General features: G+C 41.9%; 1 protein-coding gene across 5 annotated transcripts in view; it reads right to left on the bottom strand.

Moving 5' to 3' along the window:
- The window catches only part of acacb (acetyl-CoA carboxylase beta), a 133,387-nt gene that overhangs the window by 16,708 nt on the left and 92,622 nt on the right, over window positions 1–24,057 (bottom strand). For 4 of the 5 annotated variants that reach the window (XR_013578235.1, XM_078554432.1, XM_078554433.1 and 1 more), the window contains 12 exons: window positions 23,601–23,756; window positions 22,414–22,617; window positions 20,687–20,842; window positions 18,349–18,471; window positions 17,530–17,799; window positions 14,717–14,814; window positions 9,153–9,273; window positions 7,137–7,247; window positions 6,023–6,166; window positions 3,826–3,946; window positions 3,454–3,550; window positions 1,342–1,438 (listed from right to left, as the gene is read on the bottom strand). Coding sequence is in view for 3 of the 5 variants with exons in the window: in XM_078554432.1 (XP_078410558.1) it covers window positions 1,342–1,438; window positions 3,454–3,550; window positions 3,826–3,946; window positions 6,023–6,166; window positions 7,137–7,247; window positions 9,153–9,273; window positions 14,717–14,814; window positions 17,530–17,799; window positions 18,349–18,471; window positions 20,687–20,842; window positions 22,414–22,617; window positions 23,601–23,756 (1,698 nt within the window). In the remaining 2 variants the exon portion in view is untranslated. Of the gene's footprint in view, window positions 1–1,341; window positions 1,439–3,453; window positions 3,551–3,825; window positions 3,947–6,022; window positions 6,167–7,136; window positions 7,248–9,152; window positions 9,274–14,716; window positions 14,815–17,529; window positions 17,800–18,348; window positions 18,472–20,686; window positions 20,843–22,413; window positions 22,618–23,600; window positions 23,979–24,057 lie in introns of those variants that run through there. The other variant, XR_013578236.1, reaches the window with a different exon arrangement.

Genomic DNA, 24,057 nt, shown 5'->3' with positions numbered 1-24,057 from the left:
AATAGGGCTACAAAATTTGCTGTCAAAATAATAATGAGGCTAACAGCGCTCTGGTATTTATGTGCAAATTACGAAGCAACTTCAGGCAAGGGGAGATGTGCAATTAAACATGAAAATCTGAAATCTCTGAGCGGTGCCCATCTGCGATTAGCTTCCTGAAAACTGCATCTCGCTGTCTGACTCACTATCCAAATGCTTGAATGACATAAAAGTTCCTGTACTCGCACAGTAGATATGAACTAAACTCGCCACAGGAAGTTAAGAATGTCTATTTCTAATCAACTTATTAACAGAATGATATGTATGAATTACTGCCAGGCAATCTCTCTGACTTTGGAAATGACCCATTACAAGTGTGGAGTTACATTCCTTCAGGTTTTAAGTTTGGTGGGAGATTTAACTTTTTAAAAACTTCTTAAAATTTCTTTTCTGTCTCTCTTTCCTCTCTCTCTTAACCCAATCTTTCTTTCCGTCTCTTTATCTCTCTTTCTGTACCTGATTTGACATTGAATTCACCATTCCATGTTCAGAACTTGCACTGTTAATTCTACAATCCTTGAAACTGATTGGTTAAGAAGATCAGTTGCTTGCCTTGATCACTCAGATCCTAGAAGCCCTGTAGAAGGTGCTGCACTGTTTGTAACGTGCACTTTCAGCAATTTGCAATGCAAAATATCATAGAGATTAAATAGGCAAGGGCAAGTTTACCAACAGAAGGCACTAATCGTTGACTGGTTTCAGTGAATTCTGGGCTGTTTGTTCATTTTCTTCTCCCTATTGTAGCATGTTTGCAAATTTCTTGGCAATTGGAGGACTTGGAATTTACTTGCTTTCCTTATTCGCCCCTCTTCTCCTGTAAGGTGGCAACTTGAACTGAATTACCATTCCACTAATCCTGACAGCCTTCTTGCTTCTTGCCCAAGGTGCTAGTTTTCATGTATGAGCCTATGCTGGAAGTGTCAACAGGCTACTTTACTGGCTCAAATATCCATTCTTCATATGCAAAGCTAGAATGTTGGCAGGCCATTCGACCACAAAAGACATCACAGCCAAGCTTGATCTTAAAGCTGTATCCAATGACTATATTATCTCTCAGAGTTCACTGGACTGTGATCAGGAGCAGGCACACTTGCAGATTTCACCCTCCTCCTTAGCCCAGATGTGCTAAATGCAGGCAATTACAGTCCAGCTAAGAACAGCTAGAGTTTTAGACAGAAACATAAATTAGTTCAGCCAAAGGAGTTCAGCTTACACTGATCTAATTTATAGGCGGCTTAAGGGCTGAATTTTTTTTTCATCTTTTTCTCAGACACTGCTTCTCCAAAGTGACTAACCACTCACTTTTGACTCTGATTCCAGGTCGGCTGGATCTGCTGGATTTGTCAACTCAACGGTCCGAGTCTCCACGGCAATAACTCCCACAGGGATGCCTCCTAACCTGTGCAAGGTAATCAGATACTCAATTCAGGTTCACTCAAACTAAATATTTTCTTTTAAAGTTGTTGGTGGATTCCCATAGCACTGATCATAGTGCATTTGGGAGATTATGCTGTTGCTAAGACAGACAACCGTGAAAGGATTCAAATACAAGCTGGAGACAGACAGTCTCAGAGGCTGTGAACTAAGTGTTTCTTTATTGCTTCAATTTTTCAATAGCTAATCAGGACTTATCTTCTTATATCGGATGTCTGACATGTATCGAGCACACACTAGATACAATTATATATGGATCTTTCTTGGTGCTGCTCATGGATGAACTTTTCATTCTAAAAACAAAGAACTTGAGTAATGTCTCCCACACCAACTACCAGCAAATAAAATATACATTGTGCCCAAATAAATCATGTACTTTACTGTAGTTTTAAAATGAATCAATTCTTTGCAGCTTTCCTCTTGAAGTTACCTCTAACGGAGTTCAAAATTGATATATACTTGGGTTTAATTGTTCAATTTAAAAACCTTAAAAATCATAAATGTGGCTTTTAGAGCCATCAGCTCTCAGAGTAAGCTCAGTGAACAGTGAGTCTTGCTGCCAATTTTAATGTGTTATGTAGCCCCTTCTCTCTCCGCCCAACCCCCTCCCCCCCCGCACTCTGAAATGCAGTTGTGGTATTAGACTCAAGACTACTAGCAGCCCTAACATTACAAAATTAAAACAATTTATTTAGCGCCTTCAATATCTGCTCTTATGATATAATTGTCTACATAAACATTACTGCACTTCAAAAGTAGTTCATTACGTGACGAGGTTTGAGACACACTGATGTGATAAGCTGCTCTGTATGTGCAAGTAGTGAAGTGGACTCTATAATTGTATCCCCATTTGCAGCACTTCTTGTTCATCAATTGCACAGACAATGAATTGGGGCTCATTAAAAGTATTTCATGAGTAAACTGCACTTCCTAGCAAACAAGCCACATTTTTGAGTATTTCGGGAATTCCCTTTGAGAAATGCTTTGGCATTCAATTTATTAAAGAAACTTGAGTGAAGGTCCAAAGCCCATAGTGCAGAATACCACCAAGATGAAAACTATTGGAGAGAAGATGAAGTTAAATCAACAAATAGTGAATAGATCATTGACTGAGTTTGGGTATATTGTAGGAGGAAGGAAAGGCTGAGGTATGAGTTACAGTAGGAAATAGCGTTAACGAACTTGGGGCAGAATTTTATGTCCCGTGGGCGGGCGTGCGCCCGACCTGATCGGGTGTAAAATAGTACACGATGATGTTGGGTGAGCGTCCTGACGTCATCGCGCACTCACGCGATATTTCAGTCAGCAGCGCACCCGCTGACAATTAAGAAGCTTATTAAGGCCATTAATGTAGTAATTGACATGGATTTTTCACTGCCCATCCAACGTTATGGTTGGCGGGCGGGTGGGTGGGTGAATCTGTCAGGCGGCCTTTGGATTTTTGAGGAAACCTCATCCAAGGGCGGGATGAGGATTCTGATATTAATTTAGAAAACTGTTAGGGCAAAATTTTTATCATCAATGTGTTTAGGTGAGTGATTTTTATGGGTGCAAATTTTTTTCGAAATTTCATAAGGTTTATTTTTGGCTTTAAAACTCTTCAGCTCCCTGAGGTAGCTCTTTGGCTTCAGGGAGCTTTCACTGCACACTCCGTCGTGCCCACACTGACTTCAGCGCTCGCCCTCCTCCCACACCCACCCCAGCAGCGCTGGGCCTTTCAGCGTGTGTTTAACGCTGGCTGGCCGTTAATTGGCCACCCAGTGTGAAATTACGGCAACTCCCAAGCCCGCCCACGGCGCCCTCCCAACGACCCAAAAATCCTGCCCTTGATTTCAACACAGTGAGGACTTCGGGAGGAGGAGGATCATGAAATAGAGCTGATCTGGAGTTTATGGGGAACACAAGGGGATAGGTTAAAAGCTGTAGTATTTAACCGTCCCTCCCCTAACCTTAATCTAAATGCAATTTACTGGTTCTTACCTTGCTCTTCCCACAACTACAGTCTGTGCCCAAGGTTTCATGATTTCACTGAAGGATCCATGGTCAAAGAAACCACTCTGCCAGGCACCTTTGATTGCTGCAAATTAAGAAGAATGACTTAAGAAACAAATTGCTCCATTATGCTGGTCACAAGGTGGCAAAACCTTTTTAGTGCTTATTCTTTCTCCAACACGTTTCACTAGATATTCTCCCATCCATTACATTTATTCCCCAAGTAGCATGATGTAGTCTCAGCAGTTTTACTCATGGGATAATTGCAAATAATTAGAGGAATTTCTGGATCCAAAACCATAGGCACTAAATTGCAGCCATTCATTAAATCATCACTTGTACTAATAACGAAGTTCTTACTTGGATGAGGTCTGCCAGCCAGCATCCAACGAGGATCATATGGGGCCTTGGTAGGGACAAAATCAATTTCCCTCTCAGGACAATCCTTTGGGGAGATCACAGGAACGGGGCTTGTGTTGTTCTATAGCAACAGAATAAAACAAGCATTCATCCTAATGCATTCATTCATCCTACATGTAAAAAAGATATAGCACAAGATAGCCTGATAGGAATTAATATTTAATCTGATCAGAGTTAGTTCCTTTACAGAAGGGCAGGGGAAACATGTGAGGTAAATATTTGGAACAACAAGATATGAATAAGCCATCAGTAAATGATGTACGAATGCTGTGATGTCACACCCTGCCTTGTGTTGGTCATCCCAAGAATGTCTAGTTTTATCAGGTATTAAGTGGACTTTATGTTAGTTTGAATCAAAGGGCAGGATTTCACGTCCCGTGGGTGGGCGCGCGCCCGACCAGGTCGGGCGTAAAATAGCGCGCGATGACGTCGGGCAAGCGTCCCGGTGTCATCGCAAACTCGCGCGATATTTCGGACGGCGGGTGCACACTAGAGTTGGCAGCGTGCCCACCAACAATTAAGAGGACTATTAGGCCATTAATCAATTAATTTAAAGCTATTTTTCACTGCTCGTCCAACATTACAGTTGGCAGGTGGGCGAATCGGCCAGGCGGCCTTTGGATTTTTTAGGAAACCTCATCCACGGGCGGATTTATAAAAAAGTTTTGACAGCATTTTTACTATGTCCTGAGATGGTGAGACTGACATATGAGGAGAGATTGAGTCGATTAGGATTGTATTCGCTGGAGTTCAGAAGAATGAGGGGGGATCTCATAGAAACCTATAAAATTCTAACAGGACTAGACAGGGTAGATGCAGGAAGGATGTTCCCAATGGTGGGGGAGCTGAGAACCAGGGGTCACAGTCTGAGGATACAGGGTAGACCATTTAGAACTGAGATGTGGAGAAATTTCTTCACCAGGAGAGTGGTGAGCCTGTGGAATTCACTACCACAGAAAATAGTTGAGGCCAAAACATTGTATGTTTTCAAGAAGGAGTTAGATATTGCTCTTGGGGTGAAAGGGATCAAAAGATATGGGGAGAAAGTGGGAGCAGGCTATTGAGTTGGATGATCAGCCATGATCATGGTGAATGGTGAAATAGGCTCGAAGGGCTGAATGGCCTATTCTTGCTCCTATTTTCTATGTTTGTTTCTACGTCCTTGCTCATGTGAGTGAGTTCTTTGGGGGGGACATGTTTTTCACATTCTCAAAAACTTTATTTCTGATTTTAAAACTCTTCAGTTCCCTGAGGCAGCTCCCTGCCTTCAGGGAGGATTCAATGCACACTCCCCCACACATGCGCAGGCTTCTGCGCTCGCACTCCTCCCACCCCGGCAGTACTGAGCTTCTCAGCGTGCCTTTCACGCTGGCTGGCTGTTAATTGGCCAGCCAGCGGGAAATCGCAGTGGGGGGCCGATGGCGGGTGGTGGACTGTTTTCTGGCCACTCCTGGACCTGACCACCCAAAAGTCCTGCCCAAAGGGTTTAATCCTTACACTTGAACTATTCTCCTGTAGGGAGGTGCTAATCAGAGGCAACACTTTCCCCTGGGATAGAAAAAGAAAATATTAAAAAGCTACTTTAACATGCTTTATGACAGGCAGCTTGGAAAGACATCACTAGAGGCCAGAGAGATCATCCTACAATCACACTTTTGACCACATGGCTCACAAAGACCAGAGAACTGGGGAGAGGGGAAGGTGAAGAAATTCACCCCCTTATGAAAAGGAATAAAAATCTTTGTAGTTGTGAGAAATTTCTGTTTGAAACATCATGGACTGTTAACTTTTTAATGGTAAGGGACATGGGCAAGACTGTCCTTAAAATGTTCCTTCCTTACCTCTGGGGAAGTACATTTGCTTGAATAGTTTCACCCACTCTACCCCTTTCGAGATAGCACAATGCAGAAACATATAACAGAAAATAACATCATGAAACTTAACCCTACTTCGTTTCAACAGACTCTATAAACTGTTTTATTTACACTAGACAGATCAGAATCATGCCAGCAAAGTTCAGTATAGATAGTTAATCCACAGTTGAGATTTTGAAAGCTTTAAACTAATGAAGAAACTTCCATCTTTTACTACAAGTTGTATTCACACAGAGCTGTGCTGTAAATCTACACAGTCATACCTTAGGCATGTAGGAGAGCCACTGTAAGATGTTATAAACTCCCTCAAAATCATCCGGAACGGTGGTGTGCGAAACACCATTATTGTGCATGATATGCACTCCACCCAGCTGGTTGTTGGATGCGTACACTTCACGGCCAAGAACCTATTAGGAATGAACAACACAGGGTGGAGTGAGAGAAAAAAAATAACCATTTTCTTCCACTGTGGCTACGCATAACATTGACTCAAATCAAAGATAATATGCAGTTAGCTTACACTGTCAGAAACAAAATAATGTAAGTTAAAAAATCAATCATGGGCACTAGAAATACAACAGCCTGGCAAGGACAGATAGCTAACTTCTATGTCAGTAAAAATCAGGGTGAGCAGCCTCAGTTCTGGGGTATAGAATGTGTTTTGCTGCTAGTGGCCCATCAGCACTTCCAGTTTAGATAAGAACATTATTCTATGTGGAGTAAAATCCCCCCTTTCTCCCCCAAAATAGCTCTTACTGCATTTACCAGCTTGCTTTGTGTTCATGGAGGAAGATTACCATTCAAATATTCAATCAGTGACAGCTTTGTTATATGGGCCTTTTCTGCTCACTTCCATGTTGGCACAAGTTCTTAATTAATTTCCTAGGATCCTTACAGCAGCAGATCCTAATGTTTCAACACATCATTCTTAGCAGGATTTGAACACAAGTCCTAGCGATCAAAGCACAACACCCCAATTTACTTTTTGGAAACTTCACTTCTTCTGTTGATTGGATGCACCATCTCCACTTTGGAGAAGAGTGATCAGTTCTTCTCCTACTTCCTGTTCTCTGTACAGGTGGATTGCATAAACCCTTGATATGAGCCCTGCCCATTCCATCACAACATCTTGTCATGGCAGTGGGAATGGAAATTTCAATGGTTCAAATCAGGTTCAAAAAGGTTTGATGGGCTTTTTGGTTCTAATTCGGCAACATTGGCCGGAATTTTACGGCTCCCTCGTGGTGTGGACAGGGCAGTCAAATGCGGCGAGCCATTCTAAACTCCACTGGCTTCGGCGGGACCGTAAAATCCCGCCGGTGTAAAATTCCGCCCATTGTATCAGTTATTATAGGAAACAGTATGCTTTATTCTGACCTTGTTCAGTGCACTGGCTCCAGTTAGGATGATATGGGAATTTTCCACTTGGATCACACGTTGGCCCAACCTCACTAAATACGCTCCAATTCCAATTGCACGACACGACACCTGCAAGATACAAATGGATGAAGTTTTTCTGGCCAGACATTTCTGCTAGCTGTTAACAGTTGAAGATGGTATTGATAGATACTGGAGTAGAAGTTCCTTTATACTGTATTTGTCACAAACAGTTATTGTGTTCAGGTGAAATTCTGCAGTTTGCCATTTTGATTACGTTCTTTACCCATTAAAACAGGAATAGAGGAATTTCATCAAACATATGAAGTAATACATTATGAATAGCGTGCAGGATAATTTATACTCTGTCATGTCTTATGAAGTAGTTTTTTTTTAGCTTTTATTTATCACAGTGGAGTCCTCTCCAGCAACTATCAACAAGTGCAAGTCCTTTTCTTTTTGTTAAATGCTTGGGATATTTTCTTGCTTCAGACACACATCTGTTAACTACATTTTTCTCCAAATTTCTGTCCTCAGAGTCAAGTTGCACATGTTTTGAAAGCACTTTTATCTCAACATTCTCCAGGTGTAAGCTAGACCATCAATTTCCTAACAAGGCTCACATCAACTTTATTACAAGGTGATAAATACAAAAATTCCCTGTGACTAGAAACAATGATATTTACCTTTCTGTATCAATGTTCACTTAGATAATTGAAAAATGGTCTTGTTGCTAATTTACTCCATTTCACGATTTCTTTCTCTAAGTATCTACTACTTATTTCACCCACTCCCATGGTTGTACTCAAGCTTCCCACTCTGCAAGACTGTCGCAGTTTAAAAAAAAAACAAGCGCTCTTGTCCCATTCAAAAAATGATTAATGACTTTCTCCCCGTTGACCATTGATGTCAGTCACATACACGTCAGATAGCGTCCCTTAAAAACATTACCTGAACAACATTATGGGCAGGATTTTTCCCATGGCGTGCGGGCTTGGTGAGGGCGGGCTGGGGCAGGCGACTTCCTGACCGCCGTCTGCAATCAGGCCCGGAAGGCAATTTCACGCTGATGGGCCAATTAAGGCCCGCCCAGCGTGAAACATGAATGGCAGTGCTGAGCGCTGCCTGTGCTGGGGGGGATGGAGTGCAAGCTGGGTAAGCGCGACCTTTGCGCATGAGCGCGCGACATAATCTCCGAGGCAGAAAGTTGCCTCAGCGCCCCCGCCGACCAAAATATCGCGCAGGTGCGTGATGACGTTAGGACACTCACTCAACGTCATCGTGCGTCATTTTACACTCGGTCGGGACTGGCACGCGCTCGCCCGTCGAGTGAAAAATTTTACCCTATGGAACTGAAGAACATGTTACACTGCTCCTCTCTCTCCGATACAGCACAAATATTGAGCATGAAAGCCAGACTACATCATCTCATTTCCAGCAAAACCTCAATGGCTTTAAACCTCCAGACTACATAAATACTTCTCCATATACAATTTTACTAAATAATTTACTTTTAACTAAATCTCCCTTTATTACTAAGCATAGAAAATATGAAAACCACCTAACATAGAATTCCATCCAATTCTCTATTCATTAAATTTAATTTGTATAATTTATACGTATCTACAACTAAATTTCTTACATTTTAACCATTTATTTTATTACTAACAGTTATAACTGTATCATCTTCCCGTTCTTATAAAACATCAGATGCAGCCCAATGTCCTATGGACAATGTCGAGGATGATCCACTGTTTCCATTTTTGATCAGGAAGAACAATCTGACCTCCGCCCTATCACTTTTTCAATCTTCAAAGTTGACTAATTAAGCAATTGACTTAAACGTGCGTTTTCTGTGTGATATTAAAGGAACATCGCTCCCTCTATGCAGCAGGACACGGTGGATTATATGGTATAACTCCCTTATCCTTATGAAACATTCCATCATTTAACTTACTGTGAGCAATGCCACTCGTAAACCTATAATTGCAGAGCAGCACAGTCTGTCACACCTACCAGACTGATTGTGATGATCTCATTGTAGGCGAGGGAGGATTCTCCAGCAATGGTTCCAGCTCCACGCAGGTTCTCCACTCCCAGGCCTTCTTCCTTGCCAATAATGTCAGTTATAACATATCTGGAAAGCAGAACTATAGTTAGGAAGATGACATGGACTTTCCTACACAGCCAGTTTAAGAGGCTACTAATGATGATACAAATAATGTTTGGAACGAGAACCAGAGAAGCCAATAATATTTTCACTACCCAAATTTAGTTCCCGTAAAAAAGATATTATTTAACAAAAACACATGTACAGTCTTATCCAAAAGCCCAGCACAGGTAAACACCTCTACTTCCATATCGTCTATTGGAGAGAATTGATGACTGCCATCATAGTTCAATTTTTTGGCCCACACTATTAGTTGAAGTGGGTGGACAAATGCACAACCTATGCTTATCAATATCCCTTTAAGCGAATGTTGGTTCTTACGTTCATTTGATTCCTTCCCTTTATCTGAGAAAGTGACTTGTCTCCACTCATCATCTCTTCCAGATTGCTTGGTTGAGTTTGCAGTACTCCTATTTCAAACACGGTGAGGCAAATAACAGATAGAACCCACGTCCTACTCCATTGCGTTCCATTTTAATGCAACAACATGCCATGCTACTGGCATAGAAGGACCTTCCAAGCTTTCACTATAAAAATGTTTAAATGGAGTTACAGAAACTAAGTGATATTAAGCTTATCATACGTTATCATTCATTTACAAAATACAAAATGGAAAATATTGGAATTACACTTTTCTGATGTCCAATAGTCCCACAGGAAAGAATTATTGCTCCTTACAATTTGAAGTGGGTGACCCAGTGCACAAAGTAACTGAGTAAGATGGCGAGCCCTGGGTCAATAATACATCTACTTATTGTTTCTGGATTTATGGATATGATTTACATCTACATCCAAAACCTAAGGACAAGTTTCAGTCATGCCAGACACTTTTGTATCAGATAGGACTCAGGGTAGGACACGACCCTGAGTTCCTCACGGTAGTGTCCTTGGCCCAACCATCTTCAGGTGCTTCATCAATGACCTTCCTTCCATCATAGGGTCAGAAGTGTGGATGTTCACTGATGATTGCACAATATTCAGCACCATTTGGGACTCCTTAGATACTGAAGCAGTCCATGTCCAAATGCAGCAAGACCTGGACAATATCCAGGTTTTGGCTGACAAGCGGCAAGTAACATTCATGCCACACAAGTGCCAGGCAATGACTATCTCCAACAAGACAGAATCTAACCATCGCCCCTTGACATTCAATGGCATTACCATCACTGAATTCCCCACTATCAATATCCTGGGGGTTACCATTGTCCAGAAACTGAACTGGACTAGCCACATAAATGCTGTGGCTACAACAGCAGGTCAGGGGCTAGGAATCCTGCAACGAGTAACTCACCTCCTGACTGCTCAAAGTCTGTCCACCATCTACAAGGCACAAGTCAGGAGTGTGATGGGGTACTCTCTACTTGTCTGGATGAGTGCAGCTCCCACAACACTCAAGAAGCTTGACACCGTGCAAGTCAAAGCAGCCCACTTGAATGGCACCACATGCGCAAACATGCACTCCCTCCACCACCGACAGACAGTAGCAGCAGTGTGTACCATTTACAAGATGCACTGCAGGAATTCACCAAGACTCCTTAGACAGTACCTTCCAAACCCACGCCCACTACCATCTAGAAGGACAAGAGCAGCAGATAGATTGGAACACCACCACTTGGAAGTTCCCCTCCAAGTCACTCACCATCCTGACTTGGAAATATATCGCTGTTCCTTCACGGTCACTGGGTCAAAATCCTGGAACTCCCTTCCTAACAGTGCTGTGGGTGTACCTACACCACATGGACTGCAGCAGTTCAAGAAGGCAGCTCACCACCACCTTCTCAAGGGCAACTAGGAATGGGCAATAAATGCTGGCCCAGGCAGTGAAGTCCACATCCCGTGAATGAATTTTAAAAAAAGATGGTATTAGCAAAATAGGTTTATTTATGGATAGAGTCATTTACAGCAGTAGCAAAATGCAGCCATTACAAAAAAGCTCAAAGAATAATAATATTGAAGCAGTTCATTAAAAAAAATGAAAAAGGCAAGGGTCCGTTTGAGTTTCTTTGGAAGGCTTTTCTTTGCAGGCTTTGCAAGCTGTTAGACTCTTCTCAATAGCTTTGCACACTAGTCTTATTCAAATTGTTATAGCTATTTCTGTCCATAGCCCTTGCACTGACCTTTGTATCCCTTGTGGTTCAATCAAAATTGTGATTAGCTAGAATATGAAAAACGTCAGAAACTTATACTTCTCACACTCCTCCTACCGAACTTTCATTCCATTGAGAACTACTCTCCAAGACTAGGGCAATACAATACAAAGCAGTTATCTACATTAGCAGATGTACAATGGTCTACCGAAGACCATGGGCCGAATTTTAGTTCTGGGGTGAGGGTCCTGGCATCGGGCGCATTTCTGGGTTCCGATCCAACATCACAATGGCACTTGATTTTTTTATGAGCTGGCCAATTAATGGACAGGGAGTAGCTCACCTTCCAATTAAGGAAAGTGTGTGGGTTCCTGAGGGTGGAGGTCCAAAAGGAGATCCTCCAGCCCTGAGAGATTTGAGCCCCACCAACAGAGCTGCTCATTCATGTAGGAGAGAGAGAGCACTTCAACATAGAAGACTTCTTAGTTAGATTAAAACAGGCCACAGCTGCCAGACAGGTACTGCGGAGAGGTGGTCAAAATGGTTAATGGAGCACTGGCCTGCTAGTCTGTCAGGAGGCCATCTCCATCCTAGGCCTTGTTTCAGCCCAAGCAAGGGACCCACGTGCTGACTGACAGATTGGCCTGAATGCTGCTTCACTGGCTACCTGCCACATGTGAGTAGGTAGTTGTCCCACGCCACCCGCCCCCACTACTCCCTCCCCCCTAACCCCACACCCCAGCCTCAAACTAGCAAGTTCAAAATAGTCAGCAGGCGAACATGTCAGCAAAACAGCATGCTGGCTGATGGCAGGAAATTACAGGCCCATCCAGCTCTGTTACCACCTCCGTGGCCATTTATAAATTCAACTCCATGTTTTTTTTTGGGGGGGGGAAGGTAAAGTTTGATTACATACATAGTATTTACAGCATTGAAACATTCCTTGTGGCCTATAACAGGTCCATGCCAATAATACTGCTCTAACCTATTTCACCTAATGAAATCAACATATCTTTCTATTACTTCATGTGTTCATTCAGCTTCCACTTAAATGCATCTGCGCTATTCACCTCAACTGCTCCTTGGCATGGTGAGTTCCACATTCTACATACTCTCTGGGTAAAGAGGTTTCTCCTGCATTCCCTATTGGATTTATCCATGACTACTTTATATTTATGGCCCCTTGTTCTGGTCTTGCCTGCAAGTGGAAAAATCTTCCCTACGTCTCCTCTATCAAATCCTTTTGTAATCTTAAAGGCCTTGATCATTTCAACAATCTTCAGCCGGAAGTGCCGAGTGGATGATCCGTCTCAGCCTCCTCCAGAGGTCCCCAGCATCACAAATGACAGTCTTCAGGGAATTGAATTCACTCCACGTGATATCAAGAAAATGCTATGGACACTAACAACATTCCAACTGAAGACTTGTGTTCCAAGACTTGCCATACCCTTGCCAAGTTGTTCAAGTACAGCTACGACACTAGCATCTACCTGACAATGTGGAAAATTGCCCAGGTACATCTTCTCCACAAAAAACAAGACAAATCCAACCTGGCAATTACCGCCCCATCAGTCTACTCTCGATCATCAGCAAAGTGATAGAAGGGGTCATCGATAGTGCTATCAAGCGGCACTTGCTCAACAATAACCTGTTCACTGATGCTCAGCTTGGGTTCTGCCAGGGCCACTCAGCTCCTGGCCTCATTACATCCTTAGTCCAAACCTGGACAAAAGAGCTGAACTCCAGAGGTGGGATGAGAGTGACTGCCTTTGACATCAAGGCCGCATTTTATCAAGTGTGGCATCAAGGCGCCCTAGCAAAACTGGGGTCAATGGGAATCAGGGGGAAAACTCTCCACTGGCTGGAGTCACATCTAGCACAAAGGAAGAGGATTGTGGTTGTTGGAGGTCAATTATCTCAGTCCCAGGACATCACTGCAGGAGTCCCGAGGGTAGTGTCCTAGGCCAAACTGTCTTCAGCTGCTTCATCAATGACTTTTCATCCATCACAAGGTTAGAAGGGAGACGTTCACAGATGATTGCACAATATTCAGCACTATTCACTATTCACTAATCCTCAGATACTGAAGTAGTCCATGCCCATATGCAGCAAGACCTGAACAACATTGAGGCTTGGGCTGATAAGTGGCAAGCAGCATTCACATCACCTAAGTGCCAGGTAATGACCATCTCCAACAAGAGGGAATACAAATATTTTTTGATATCCAATGGTATTACCATTGCTGAATCACCCACTAACAACATCCTGGGAATTACCAGTGACCAGAAACTGAACTGGATCAGATATATTAATACAGCAGCTACAAGAGCAGGTCAGAGACTGGGAATTGTGTGGCAAGTAACTCATCTCCTGACTCCCCAAAACCTGTCTACAATCTACAAGGTACAAGTCAGGAGTGTGATGGAATACTCTCCCCTTGCCTGGCTGAGTGCAGCTCCATCAACACCCAAGAAACTCGACACCATCCAGGATAAAGCAACCCACTTGGTTGGCACCCCATCCACCATCTCCAACATCCACACCCTCCACCACTGACGCACAGTAGCAGCAGTGTGTACCATCTACAAGATGCACTGCAGGAACTCACCAAGGCTCCTTCAACATCACCTTCCAAACCCACAACCTCTACCACCTAGAACGACAAGGGCAGCAGATGCATGGGAACACCGCTACTTGCAAGTTTCCCTCCAAGCCATACACCATTCTGACTTGGAAATATATCGCCGTTCCTTCACTGTTGCTGGGTCAAAATCCTGGAACTCCCTCCCAAACAGTGCCATGGGTGTACCTACGCCACGTGGACTGCAGCGGTTCAAGAAGGCAGCTCACCAACACCTTCTCAAGGACAATTAGGGATGGGCAATAAAAATGCTGGCCTAGCCAGCGACACCTACATCCACTAAAAAGAATAAAAAGAAACCCCAAATGATGTCTAAACAAACAATGTATTAACAGTTATTAACTGGCTGATGCTCGCTGAATGTTTCCAGCTACGTCCTTTACAATCCATAACAGGATTTATTTTTTCTGACTTGTTTCAGGCAGGAATAGATACACACAATATACATAAACAATACACCCAGCTAATTTCCTAGCAATGGTGTTGTTTTGAGAGTGATATCTGATGAAAGAAGCTTTTTAAAAACTACGTAACCAAGAAGCACAAAAGCTTTGCTCCACTTTTATCACATTCTTCATCAGTTGCTTAGACAAACAGTATACCAGAGATGTTACACTATATTTTTGGATGCTGACTGTATATTAATTTCAGATATTCAAATTTTGCTGCATATAATACCCACCTGTACTCTCCACCCTCCTCCACATGTTCACAGTGCACAGAATTAAAGGGGCTAATTCTGGTGTAGTCCTGAGGTGTCAAATATAGGTACCTGAAGCCCTGATAAATAAAATGGATATTAGAAAAAAAAATTAACAATCTGAATGGTCTATTTCTATTTCAATACTTAAAGCCACAGATGAACCTATAATGAAATTATCTCGATCAGTTGAAGGTTGTTCACTTCGAAATGGTAAAGGATTCCCTCTGTTATCTAGTGTGCCATCAGAGCTTATAGAGGTATTACACATCCCTTTAGTGAAACTACTTTCACTCACCTGACACTAATAAGATTAGCTGGACTGGCTTCTGGTAGTCCAGACATCCCCTCTTACAAAATAAGTGAATTCACAGCCAGAATCATCTCCTGGATTACTGTTGATTGCCTAAGTGGGTCAGGTAGGAATCTTCCAGAATATTTCCCCCCCAAAATTGGCCTGGATTTTTATTTGATTTTTTTGCCTCCCCCAGGAGATTACATAAAAACATATGAATTAGGAGCAGGAGTAGGCAATTCAGCCCTAGAGCTTGCTCTGCCATTCAATAAGATCATGGCTGATCTGATTGTGGCCTTAGCTATACATTGCACCTGCTTCCACATGACTTTGTGAGGGGTGGGAAGTGTATATATTATGATACATAAGGTATTGCAATTGTGTGAAACAAGCAGGATGGACAAGACATTCTTTATCTATCTGTCATTGTTCATATGTTCATAATTAAAAAATAACTATACCTATATTGGGATTGAGCCAAACACTATAATATTGCCCCATTAATCATTTATTCATTCATAGGGCGTGCTAGGCCATTTCAGAGGGCAGTTAAGAAGCAACCACATTGCTGTGGGTCTGGAGTCACATGTAGACTAGGCTGGGTAAGGAAGGCAGATTTTCTTCCCTGAAGGACATTAGTGAACTAGGCGGGTTTTTAATGACAATCCGATAGTTTCGCGATCATTACTGAAAGTGGCTTTTTAATCCATTTTTTTGAGTAATTGAAATTAGATTCCCCAGCTGCTATGGAGAGATTTAAATTCATGTCCTTGGATCATTAGTCCAGACTTCTGGATGACTAGTCCATAACGTAACCAATATGCTACCATACCCCGCTGACAGGGTACATTTAAGAACATAAGAAATAGGAGCAGGAGTAGTTCCTCTGACCCCCTCTAGCCTGCTCAGAAATTCAATACAATCATGGCTGATCTTCTACTTGAACTCCACTTTCCTGTCCATTGCCCATATCTCTTAATTCGCTAAGAAATCTTTGCTGATATTAATTACCTTAAAGTTCCCCACTCTCATTAGCCCCTTGGTTACCCTCTACTTTTGGTATGTAATTTGTGTCTTCTCCTGTGAAGACAGACACAAAATATTTGTACAACGTCTCTGCCATTTCCTGATTCTCCATGATAATTTCTCCTATCTCTGCGTCTAAGGGAGCAATGTTTAGCTACTCACCTTTTTACATGTAAAAGCTCTTACAATCTATTTTATTTTCCTGGCTAGTTTACTCTCATATTCTATTTTCTCTCTTTTCATCAACTTTTGGTCACACTTTGCTGGTTTCTAAAACACTCCCAATCCTCAGGCCTTATTTTATTCTTTGCAAGATTATAAGATTCTCCTTTTAATCAAATACTGTCCTTGACTAGCAAGCCACAGGCGGATCTTCTAACTGAGTTCTTCTTTCTTAATGCAATGTATTTTTGTTGAAAATTTTGAATTGTTCCTTTAAATATTTCCCACTGTTCATTTATTGGGGGAGGCAGTGGCATAGTGGTATTGTCACTAGACCGAAGACCCAGGGGTAATACTCCGGGGACCTGGGTTCAAATCCCACCATGGCAGATAGTGGAATTTGAATCCAATAAAAATCTGGAATTAAAAGTTTAACGATGACTGCGAAACCCTTACTGATTGTCATAAAAACCCATCTGGTTCACTATTGGACATTAGATGGGTTTTCCCCTTCCATTAGGGAAGGAAATATCCTGTTCCTACCTGGTCTGGCCTACATGTGACTCACAGCAAAGTGGTTGACTCTTAAACACCCTCTGAACAAGGGCAATTGGGGATGGGCAATGAATGCCCACATCCCATGAACAAATAAAAAAAACTCAATTTACTCAATCAAACTGAATAAGCTCATCCTCATACCTACATAACTTTGTTTGAGTTTAAGATTCTTAAACAGTGATTCATGAATTGAAACCCCTTCTTCCCATACCACTCTTCGAACCAAGCATTTAATTCTCTAATTTTTTTGACCTTATGCCAATTGGCACGTGGCACCTTTGAGGCTCTGTGATTAATTTGGATCCTAACACCTCAAACTCTCTAATTAGAACATCATTTTCCTTATGTTGTTAGTTACCACAAGGACCATAGCAGAATCTTTCCCTTCCCACACCAAGTTTGTCTGCAGCCACGAGAAGATGTCTTTAACACAACACAACATTCAAATACCCAGTCACAGCTGCAGAGAACAATATCTATCCTATGACTAAATTGTTCCCTATAATGACCACTTTGCTTTTTACTCCCTCAACTTGAATGGCCACCTGCACCATGGTGCTAGGGGCAGTTTGCCCACCCACCCTGCCACCCTTTTTCTCATCCACACAGGTAGCAAGTACCTCATACCTGTTGGCCAAAGTCAAGGGTGTCCATCACTTGGGGAAGAATTAGGGACTCATACCTACTCAATGAAAAGACAGTGAACTGGAATTGAGCAGGTATTAAGGCAGAGGGAGATGGAAAAAGGATTTACCTTGTATAGATCATCAGGATCTTCCCAGGCCACCTGGAACATGTTCCTTATCTCTTCAGCAAGCCCAATCCTGGCACCACTGTTAGCTGCTATATAGATTCTCGGAATGCCTTCCACTCTGGCTAGTTGAGATGCCCGCAGGAACAGCAAATCCTCCTCGGGGCCAAATGAGCCATTCTTATAAGTGAGGTCATTACAAATGACAATAATGTCACGTCCTTCAGGATATTCCGGAGTTTTTAAATTCATTTTCCAGGCCACCATTCCTACCTTAGGGAAAGTCCAAAACAACATATTCAATAGTTGTAGACAACGTGGAAGTGGCCTGCAGGAATATAGTAACAAATCTAACAGTAAAATTTTTTGAACAGAACTAGAATTGTCCAAATACACCATAATTGAAAGTGTGGTAAATGGAGCCAGAAATTCTTCAAGGAAAAATTCTGAGCGCATTCTTAGAAGATAAATGCATCTATGTTATTCATTTCAACTACATCACATGGTAACGAGTTCCACACTTGAAAAATTCTTTGTCTGAGGAAGTTTCGCCTGAATTTCCTACTGAATTTATTAGTGATGTTGGTAGTTTATTTTAGCATCTTATATTTGTGGTCCCTAAGTTCTTACTTTCATTCTACGTAATAAGGTCGGTCCTATAATTTACTAGTTCAAGGTTTGGCACCATGGCCTGCATAACACCACATTTTTAAATGGACCTCTTTTTCTCTCCTACTGTTTTCAATTTTAGTGACATTGTGCGTTATGGGCCTCGGAACTTCACCTAGTTTGCTCAATAAAACACAAGTGAAATGTACATACCTCATTACCTCCGGGAGTCCTGTTCATATGAACTAGGTGACCCTGAGAGTCCAGCACAAGTTCTGTGCACAGGAATAGTTCCTTCGGATAATCCACATTAGGTCCCCACAGCTTAAAGAGAGCCTGGGCCACAGAAGGAAAAGAAAAGACAGGAATTTTTACAGTTTAATTCTTCAATCAGATTTGTTGATACACAGAAGAACAAAGCTAAGATCACGTTAAATTACCCCTGATCAAGGTTTATTAAGTGGTTCAGCTCATCATATACACCGCTTATCATATAAAAGTGGCCAATGAGAGTTCTTCGAACAGTTTAACAGCAAAGCACAACATCAGGTATGCTATTGATTTATATAGACCAAGAAGATCCTTCATCTGTGCTGAACTAGCTTAGCTCAGCTGAGGGAACACAATAGTCTTCAGTAACTTGGAAAGAGTGGAATCATCTCATTCCTGATCATCATTAAGTAAAACTATCATCACCTTGGGGTTACCATTGATCAGAAACTTAACTGGACCAGCCATATAAATACTGTGGCTACAAGAACAGGTCAGAAGCTGGGAATTTTGCAGGGAATTCTGCAACTCGCCTCTTGACTTCCCAAAGTCTATCCATCATCTACAAGGCACAAGTCAGGAGTGTGATGGAGTACTCTCCACTTGCCTGGATGAGTGCAGCTCCAACAACACTCAAGAAGCTCAACGCCATCCAGGACAAAGCAGCCCACTTGACTGGCACCCCATCCACCACCTTCAACTTTCGCTCCCTCCACCACTAACTCAAAGTGGCAACAGTGTGTACCATCTACAAGACGCTCTGCAGGAACTCACCAAAGCTCCCTCAAAAGCACTTTCCAAACCTGCGACTCTACTATCTAAAAGGATAAGGGCAGCAGCTCCATGGAAACACCATCATCTGCAAGTTCCCCATCCTGACTTGGAACTAAATTGCCGTTCTTTCTCTGTCGCTGGATCAAAATCCTGGAACTCCCTTCCTAAAATTACTGTGTATTTTTTTTATTCATTCAAGGGATATTGGCTTCGCTGGCTAGGCCGGCATTTATTGCCCGTCCCTAATTGCCCTCGAGAAGGTGGTGGTGAGCTGCCTTCTTGAACCGCTGCAATCCATGTGGTGTAGGTACACCCAAGTGCTGTTAGGGAGCGAGTTCCAGGATTTTGACCCAGTGGCAGTGAAGGAACGGTGATATTTTTCCAAGTCAGAATGGTGAGTGGCTTGGAGGGGAAATTTCAGGTGGTGGTGTTCCTACTGCTACCATGTGTCGGTGGTTGAGGCTGTGAATGTTTGCGAATGGGGCCCCGATCAAGCGGGCTGCTTTGTCCTGGATGGTGTCAAGCTTCTTGAGTGTTGTTTTAGTGTTGTATGTAACTACACCACCTGGCCTGCAGTGGTTCAAGACGATGGCTCACCATCACCTTCTCAAGGGCAATTATGGATGACAATAAATGCGGCCTAGCCAGTGACGTCTACATTCTGTGAAAGAATACATTTTTAAAAAGTTGCTGAAAAGCAGATGTTGTATGAGGAAACGTTGCATTTACATGTGATGATAATCAATCTACCAGGAGGCAGCCAATGGCCATGTATTTGTGTTCCAACTAAAGAGAGATGGCAAAAATTGGGAACAGAGAAAGTGGAGGCTGATGCAAATGCCATCCAGAAAATGCATACTATTCAAGTAACTGCTTTATTTCTACAGGATGTTAGAAGGAGGAATATCAGCTCATGGCTGAGTGCAGGGGAAGGATCGGGCAATCACTTTTCCAATTTATAATATATATATATATATATATACACACACAGGAGTTAAGACATACTGTGCCAGATGCAAAGGAATGGCATTTTTAAAATCTGAAATGTCTTGTGCAATGATGAGGGTTTAAAGTATTTTAAACACATGATCTACATTTAGAATCCCAGCACCATGAAGCAAGATCTAATTCTGCAGAGAATGCATTACTTCAAATCATGTGGTGACTTTCTACTTGTGGTAAAAATAGGTAAGCGAATAAGTAAAGGCGCACCTCATTACCCTACACTTTGACAGAGTAACACAACTCAAACATGAATGCGTGTGGGAAGATGCTTTTTTCAACTTGACACAGTCTTCACTTTGTTGTCTGATTATTTATCCAAAAGATTGTCACACTTGACCAGGTAGGTATGCATGGTCACAGAAGACAGATTTAGGTGAAGCCTTCTGCCACCCACAAGATCTCTGAAAGCACCCAGCATCTGTGGAACTGCTCTTAAAAAAAAGGATTCAACACCTTTGTGAGAAGAGGAAATTGCTAATGAAAGATGAAAAAACAATCTTACCTGTTGAAATATTTCAGGAAAGTCGTATACATAGGTTGTTCCCAAAGACTGCGCTTGGAATCGTTTCGCCTGCAGTAGGTCTTTGGTGACGTAAGGTGTGTCCATCAACATTCCATGGAGAGGTCCCTGCTTTTCCCCATATGAAATGAACATGATCTAAATACAAGTACAGAAGGCAAATTTCAAGTGTTGCTATTTCTCAAAGGGAAATTCATCAGAATTGATATGTAATCCAGGGATCAAAATGCCCCAGGAATTCAAGCGGAGTTTATGCGGTTATACGTGAGGTTCAAAAGAGCTAATCACTGTGAAACTAATAGGGGTGAGAAAAAAAAACTGGCTACAAAAATTGATATAAATAGACAACTTTAAGTTATTATAATTTTAACTTGACCATAACTCGAAAGGAATTCAGCATGAAAGCAACAATCTTGGTCTTCCCTATCACCAGGGTGGGCTTTCCATTGACATCTATTACGACTTATAGATCTATATGGATTATATTTCTTCCCACTTAAAGGACACTATTCACTTTTCTGAGTCCGGCTTTGCCAATTCATTCATTTTGATGATGCCACCGTCCACACTACAGCTTCTGTTTACTCAGCAAAAGATTCCTCTCCACCCTGTTAGGCAATACCTTCAATTGGATCCATCTCATTTCCTGTGATTCTACCCTCATCCATTTCCTCTCTCACAAGCATGACAGGGTTCCCACCTTCCATCTACCAGACTCTGCATTCAACAGATCATCTGCTATCATTTCCAGCATCTCCAACATGATCCCACCTTCAAACACAACTTTCTCTTCAATTTTTCTGAAGGAACTGTTTCCTCCATGATATGCTGATTCTCTCTTCCAACACCCCTACCAGCTTCTCTCTTTCCATTTACACCTCCCCAGGCAAATACACATGCTTATTCATCCCCTCCCACATCACTATCCAGGACCATAAATGTTCCTTCTGGGTAAGTCAGCAATTTACATACTGTTCCTCCAACCCTATGATACTGTATTTGTTGCTGCGGTGCAGTCTTCTCTATAGAAGGTAGGCCAAGAGCAGATTAGATGAATGCTTTGTTAAACATCTCTGCTATGTCTGGAAGTGTGATCCTGAGATCCCTGTCATTTGTCACTTCAATTCCCTTTCTCTTCCCACTCTTGTTTTCGCCTGCTACACTATTCAAATTTAAAGTGAACACAAGCTCCAAGAGCAGCATCTATCTGTCTAGTAGGCATTTTGCAACCCCTTCACTTTAGTGTTGATTTTAATACTTCCATTTCTACCTGCCTCAGCACTTCTTACCTCCTTCAGCTATTCAAACATTCCCTGTGTCTCTGAAAGGCTTTAATTTCTTGCACTCTGTTTTCTATTGTTTCATGCCAATATTACTTTTTGCCATGTAACCATTGCCTATTTTCTCGTTTCATGTGAATAAAGATTCCTCCCATTTCCCTTGTTCTTAACCTTTCTAAATGCTGTTAATCTGTAACATCCTCCCCTGTGACGAATGGTTTACGTCTTAAATAGATCCTCTGTTTTCCTACAGAGGCTGCCCGACCTACGGAGTGCTTCCAGCATTCAGTTTTTGCTTCTGATTTACAAAATCAGCAGTTTTTGACTTTTTGCCAAGTTTTTTCCTCTCTTTTCCAAAGGGAATGGAGCTTTAGAATGCTTTCACATTTTCTAGACCCGAGTGCCCCCAACAATTCAACAAGCATATACCTCTCCAGTTCTGGCATTTATCACCTCCTTGTACAGGCTCATATCCAAGTAATATCCAGATTCATTGGTGAGGAGCAAACGGATTGGGATTGCCTTTCCTGTGGGGGTTAGACGGATATTTATTTTGAGCTCAGCCTGCAGGACCCTGAGTTTCCACAGCCTGCTCCCATATCTCATCACCATGTCATGGACGGATTTCTCAATCTGAAAATAAAAATTAAAAAATTTATAATGTCAAATCTATGCAATGCAAAAGGAACAGATTTTATAGTGGGGAAAAGAGTCACACATCCCTATTTCTGTAACATCAGCATTTACAAGGGAAACTATGATGTGCTTCAACAATTTGGTAAATATTTTTAAATAAAGTCCAACATATTCAAGAAAGAGAAAAAACAACAAGGTACTGTGCTGACAACAACTCTCAACTCCAAAATAAAAGCATAACAATTATTAACCCCAATCAGTTTATGTTGTGATGTGCCTTCCCTTAGGGAAGCAAACATGAATTGTGTCCCTCAACTGACAAATTAGGCACCCAAGATTTGAGCAACTTCATGGCTCCAGCAACTTGCACAATACAAGTTCATGATGGGTATGAGCCCTTTATGCAAACTCAGGATTTTTGATGAGAGCAGAAACGTATGTTCGTACCTTCTAACAAAACAGGTCAATGACGAGAATACTTAGTCCTATGAGCAGGATTAGACCCAGTGATACAAATCTGCAGTGGACAACTGACATTGCAACTCAACTGGAAACGATAGCAAAAGATAGCCAATTCGGACAGCCGGTATTATAATAAAATAAACATTGATGTTCTGTCACTGCAGGCCACCAGTACTTTATGCAAATGTACAGTATAGCACTATTACTGCATCAACCTCAGATTACAAGGGAAAGCAAATTCTGGAAGAAGGTACTGTGAATTTGAAGTAGTTACTTCTTTGTCATATTCTAAGCAACTCCTCTGCAGGTCCATTGGATTTTTCCATTTTATACACAATGATATGCATTCATGATGTGTATCTTCAAAATTCCCCACTGTTAGGTCAAAAGTAAAATACTTGCTTGCTAAAAACATTCTCCTTTGCTTTTAAATGATGGAAAGTGAAAGCATGAGCAATGACTGGGTTAACAGTTTTGAGCTAACAATTCAGAAAACAAGAAATCTGAACTTATCAAACCTTGGATGGATCCATTATCACAGTTGGCACGAAGTTGAGGAAGATATGGTTGCAGTCAGTCCGTACAGTCTGTTTGTTAAAAGCCACCTCTAGTTCATCCATGGCCTCAAGCAGCAGTCGTTCTCCCTCATTTTGTAGATATTCAAAAGAGGCTTCCTATCAAATGTAAAGCACAAGAGCGCACAAGATTGAAATCGCAACAAATTGAGAACTGAAATAGATCCATTTAATTTTGTTATAATTTTTTTCAGGATCAGAATCTCCTTATTTTTAACCCCGATTCCCTATTTGACAACTGCTCTGACACCTCTTCAAGTAGTAATCACCTCAAAGAGATATGGTCTTGTCATGACTTTTCCTTCCTGGCCAAAATGTTCCCTTGAGGGAAAGCACAGAATCACAGAATTATTACAGTGCAGAAGGAGGCCATTCAGTCCATCATGTCTGCAACGGCTCT

The sequence above is a fragment of the Cetorhinus maximus genome, chromosome 12, assembly GCF_964194155.1.
Source record: "Cetorhinus maximus chromosome 12, sCetMax3.hap1.1, whole genome shotgun sequence".
NCBI classification, from domain to species: Eukaryota; Metazoa; Chordata; class Chondrichthyes; order Lamniformes; family Cetorhinidae; genus Cetorhinus; species Cetorhinus maximus.
Note: the sequence above shows the minus strand (reverse complement) of the source record. Positions and strands in the feature narration are given on the sequence as shown.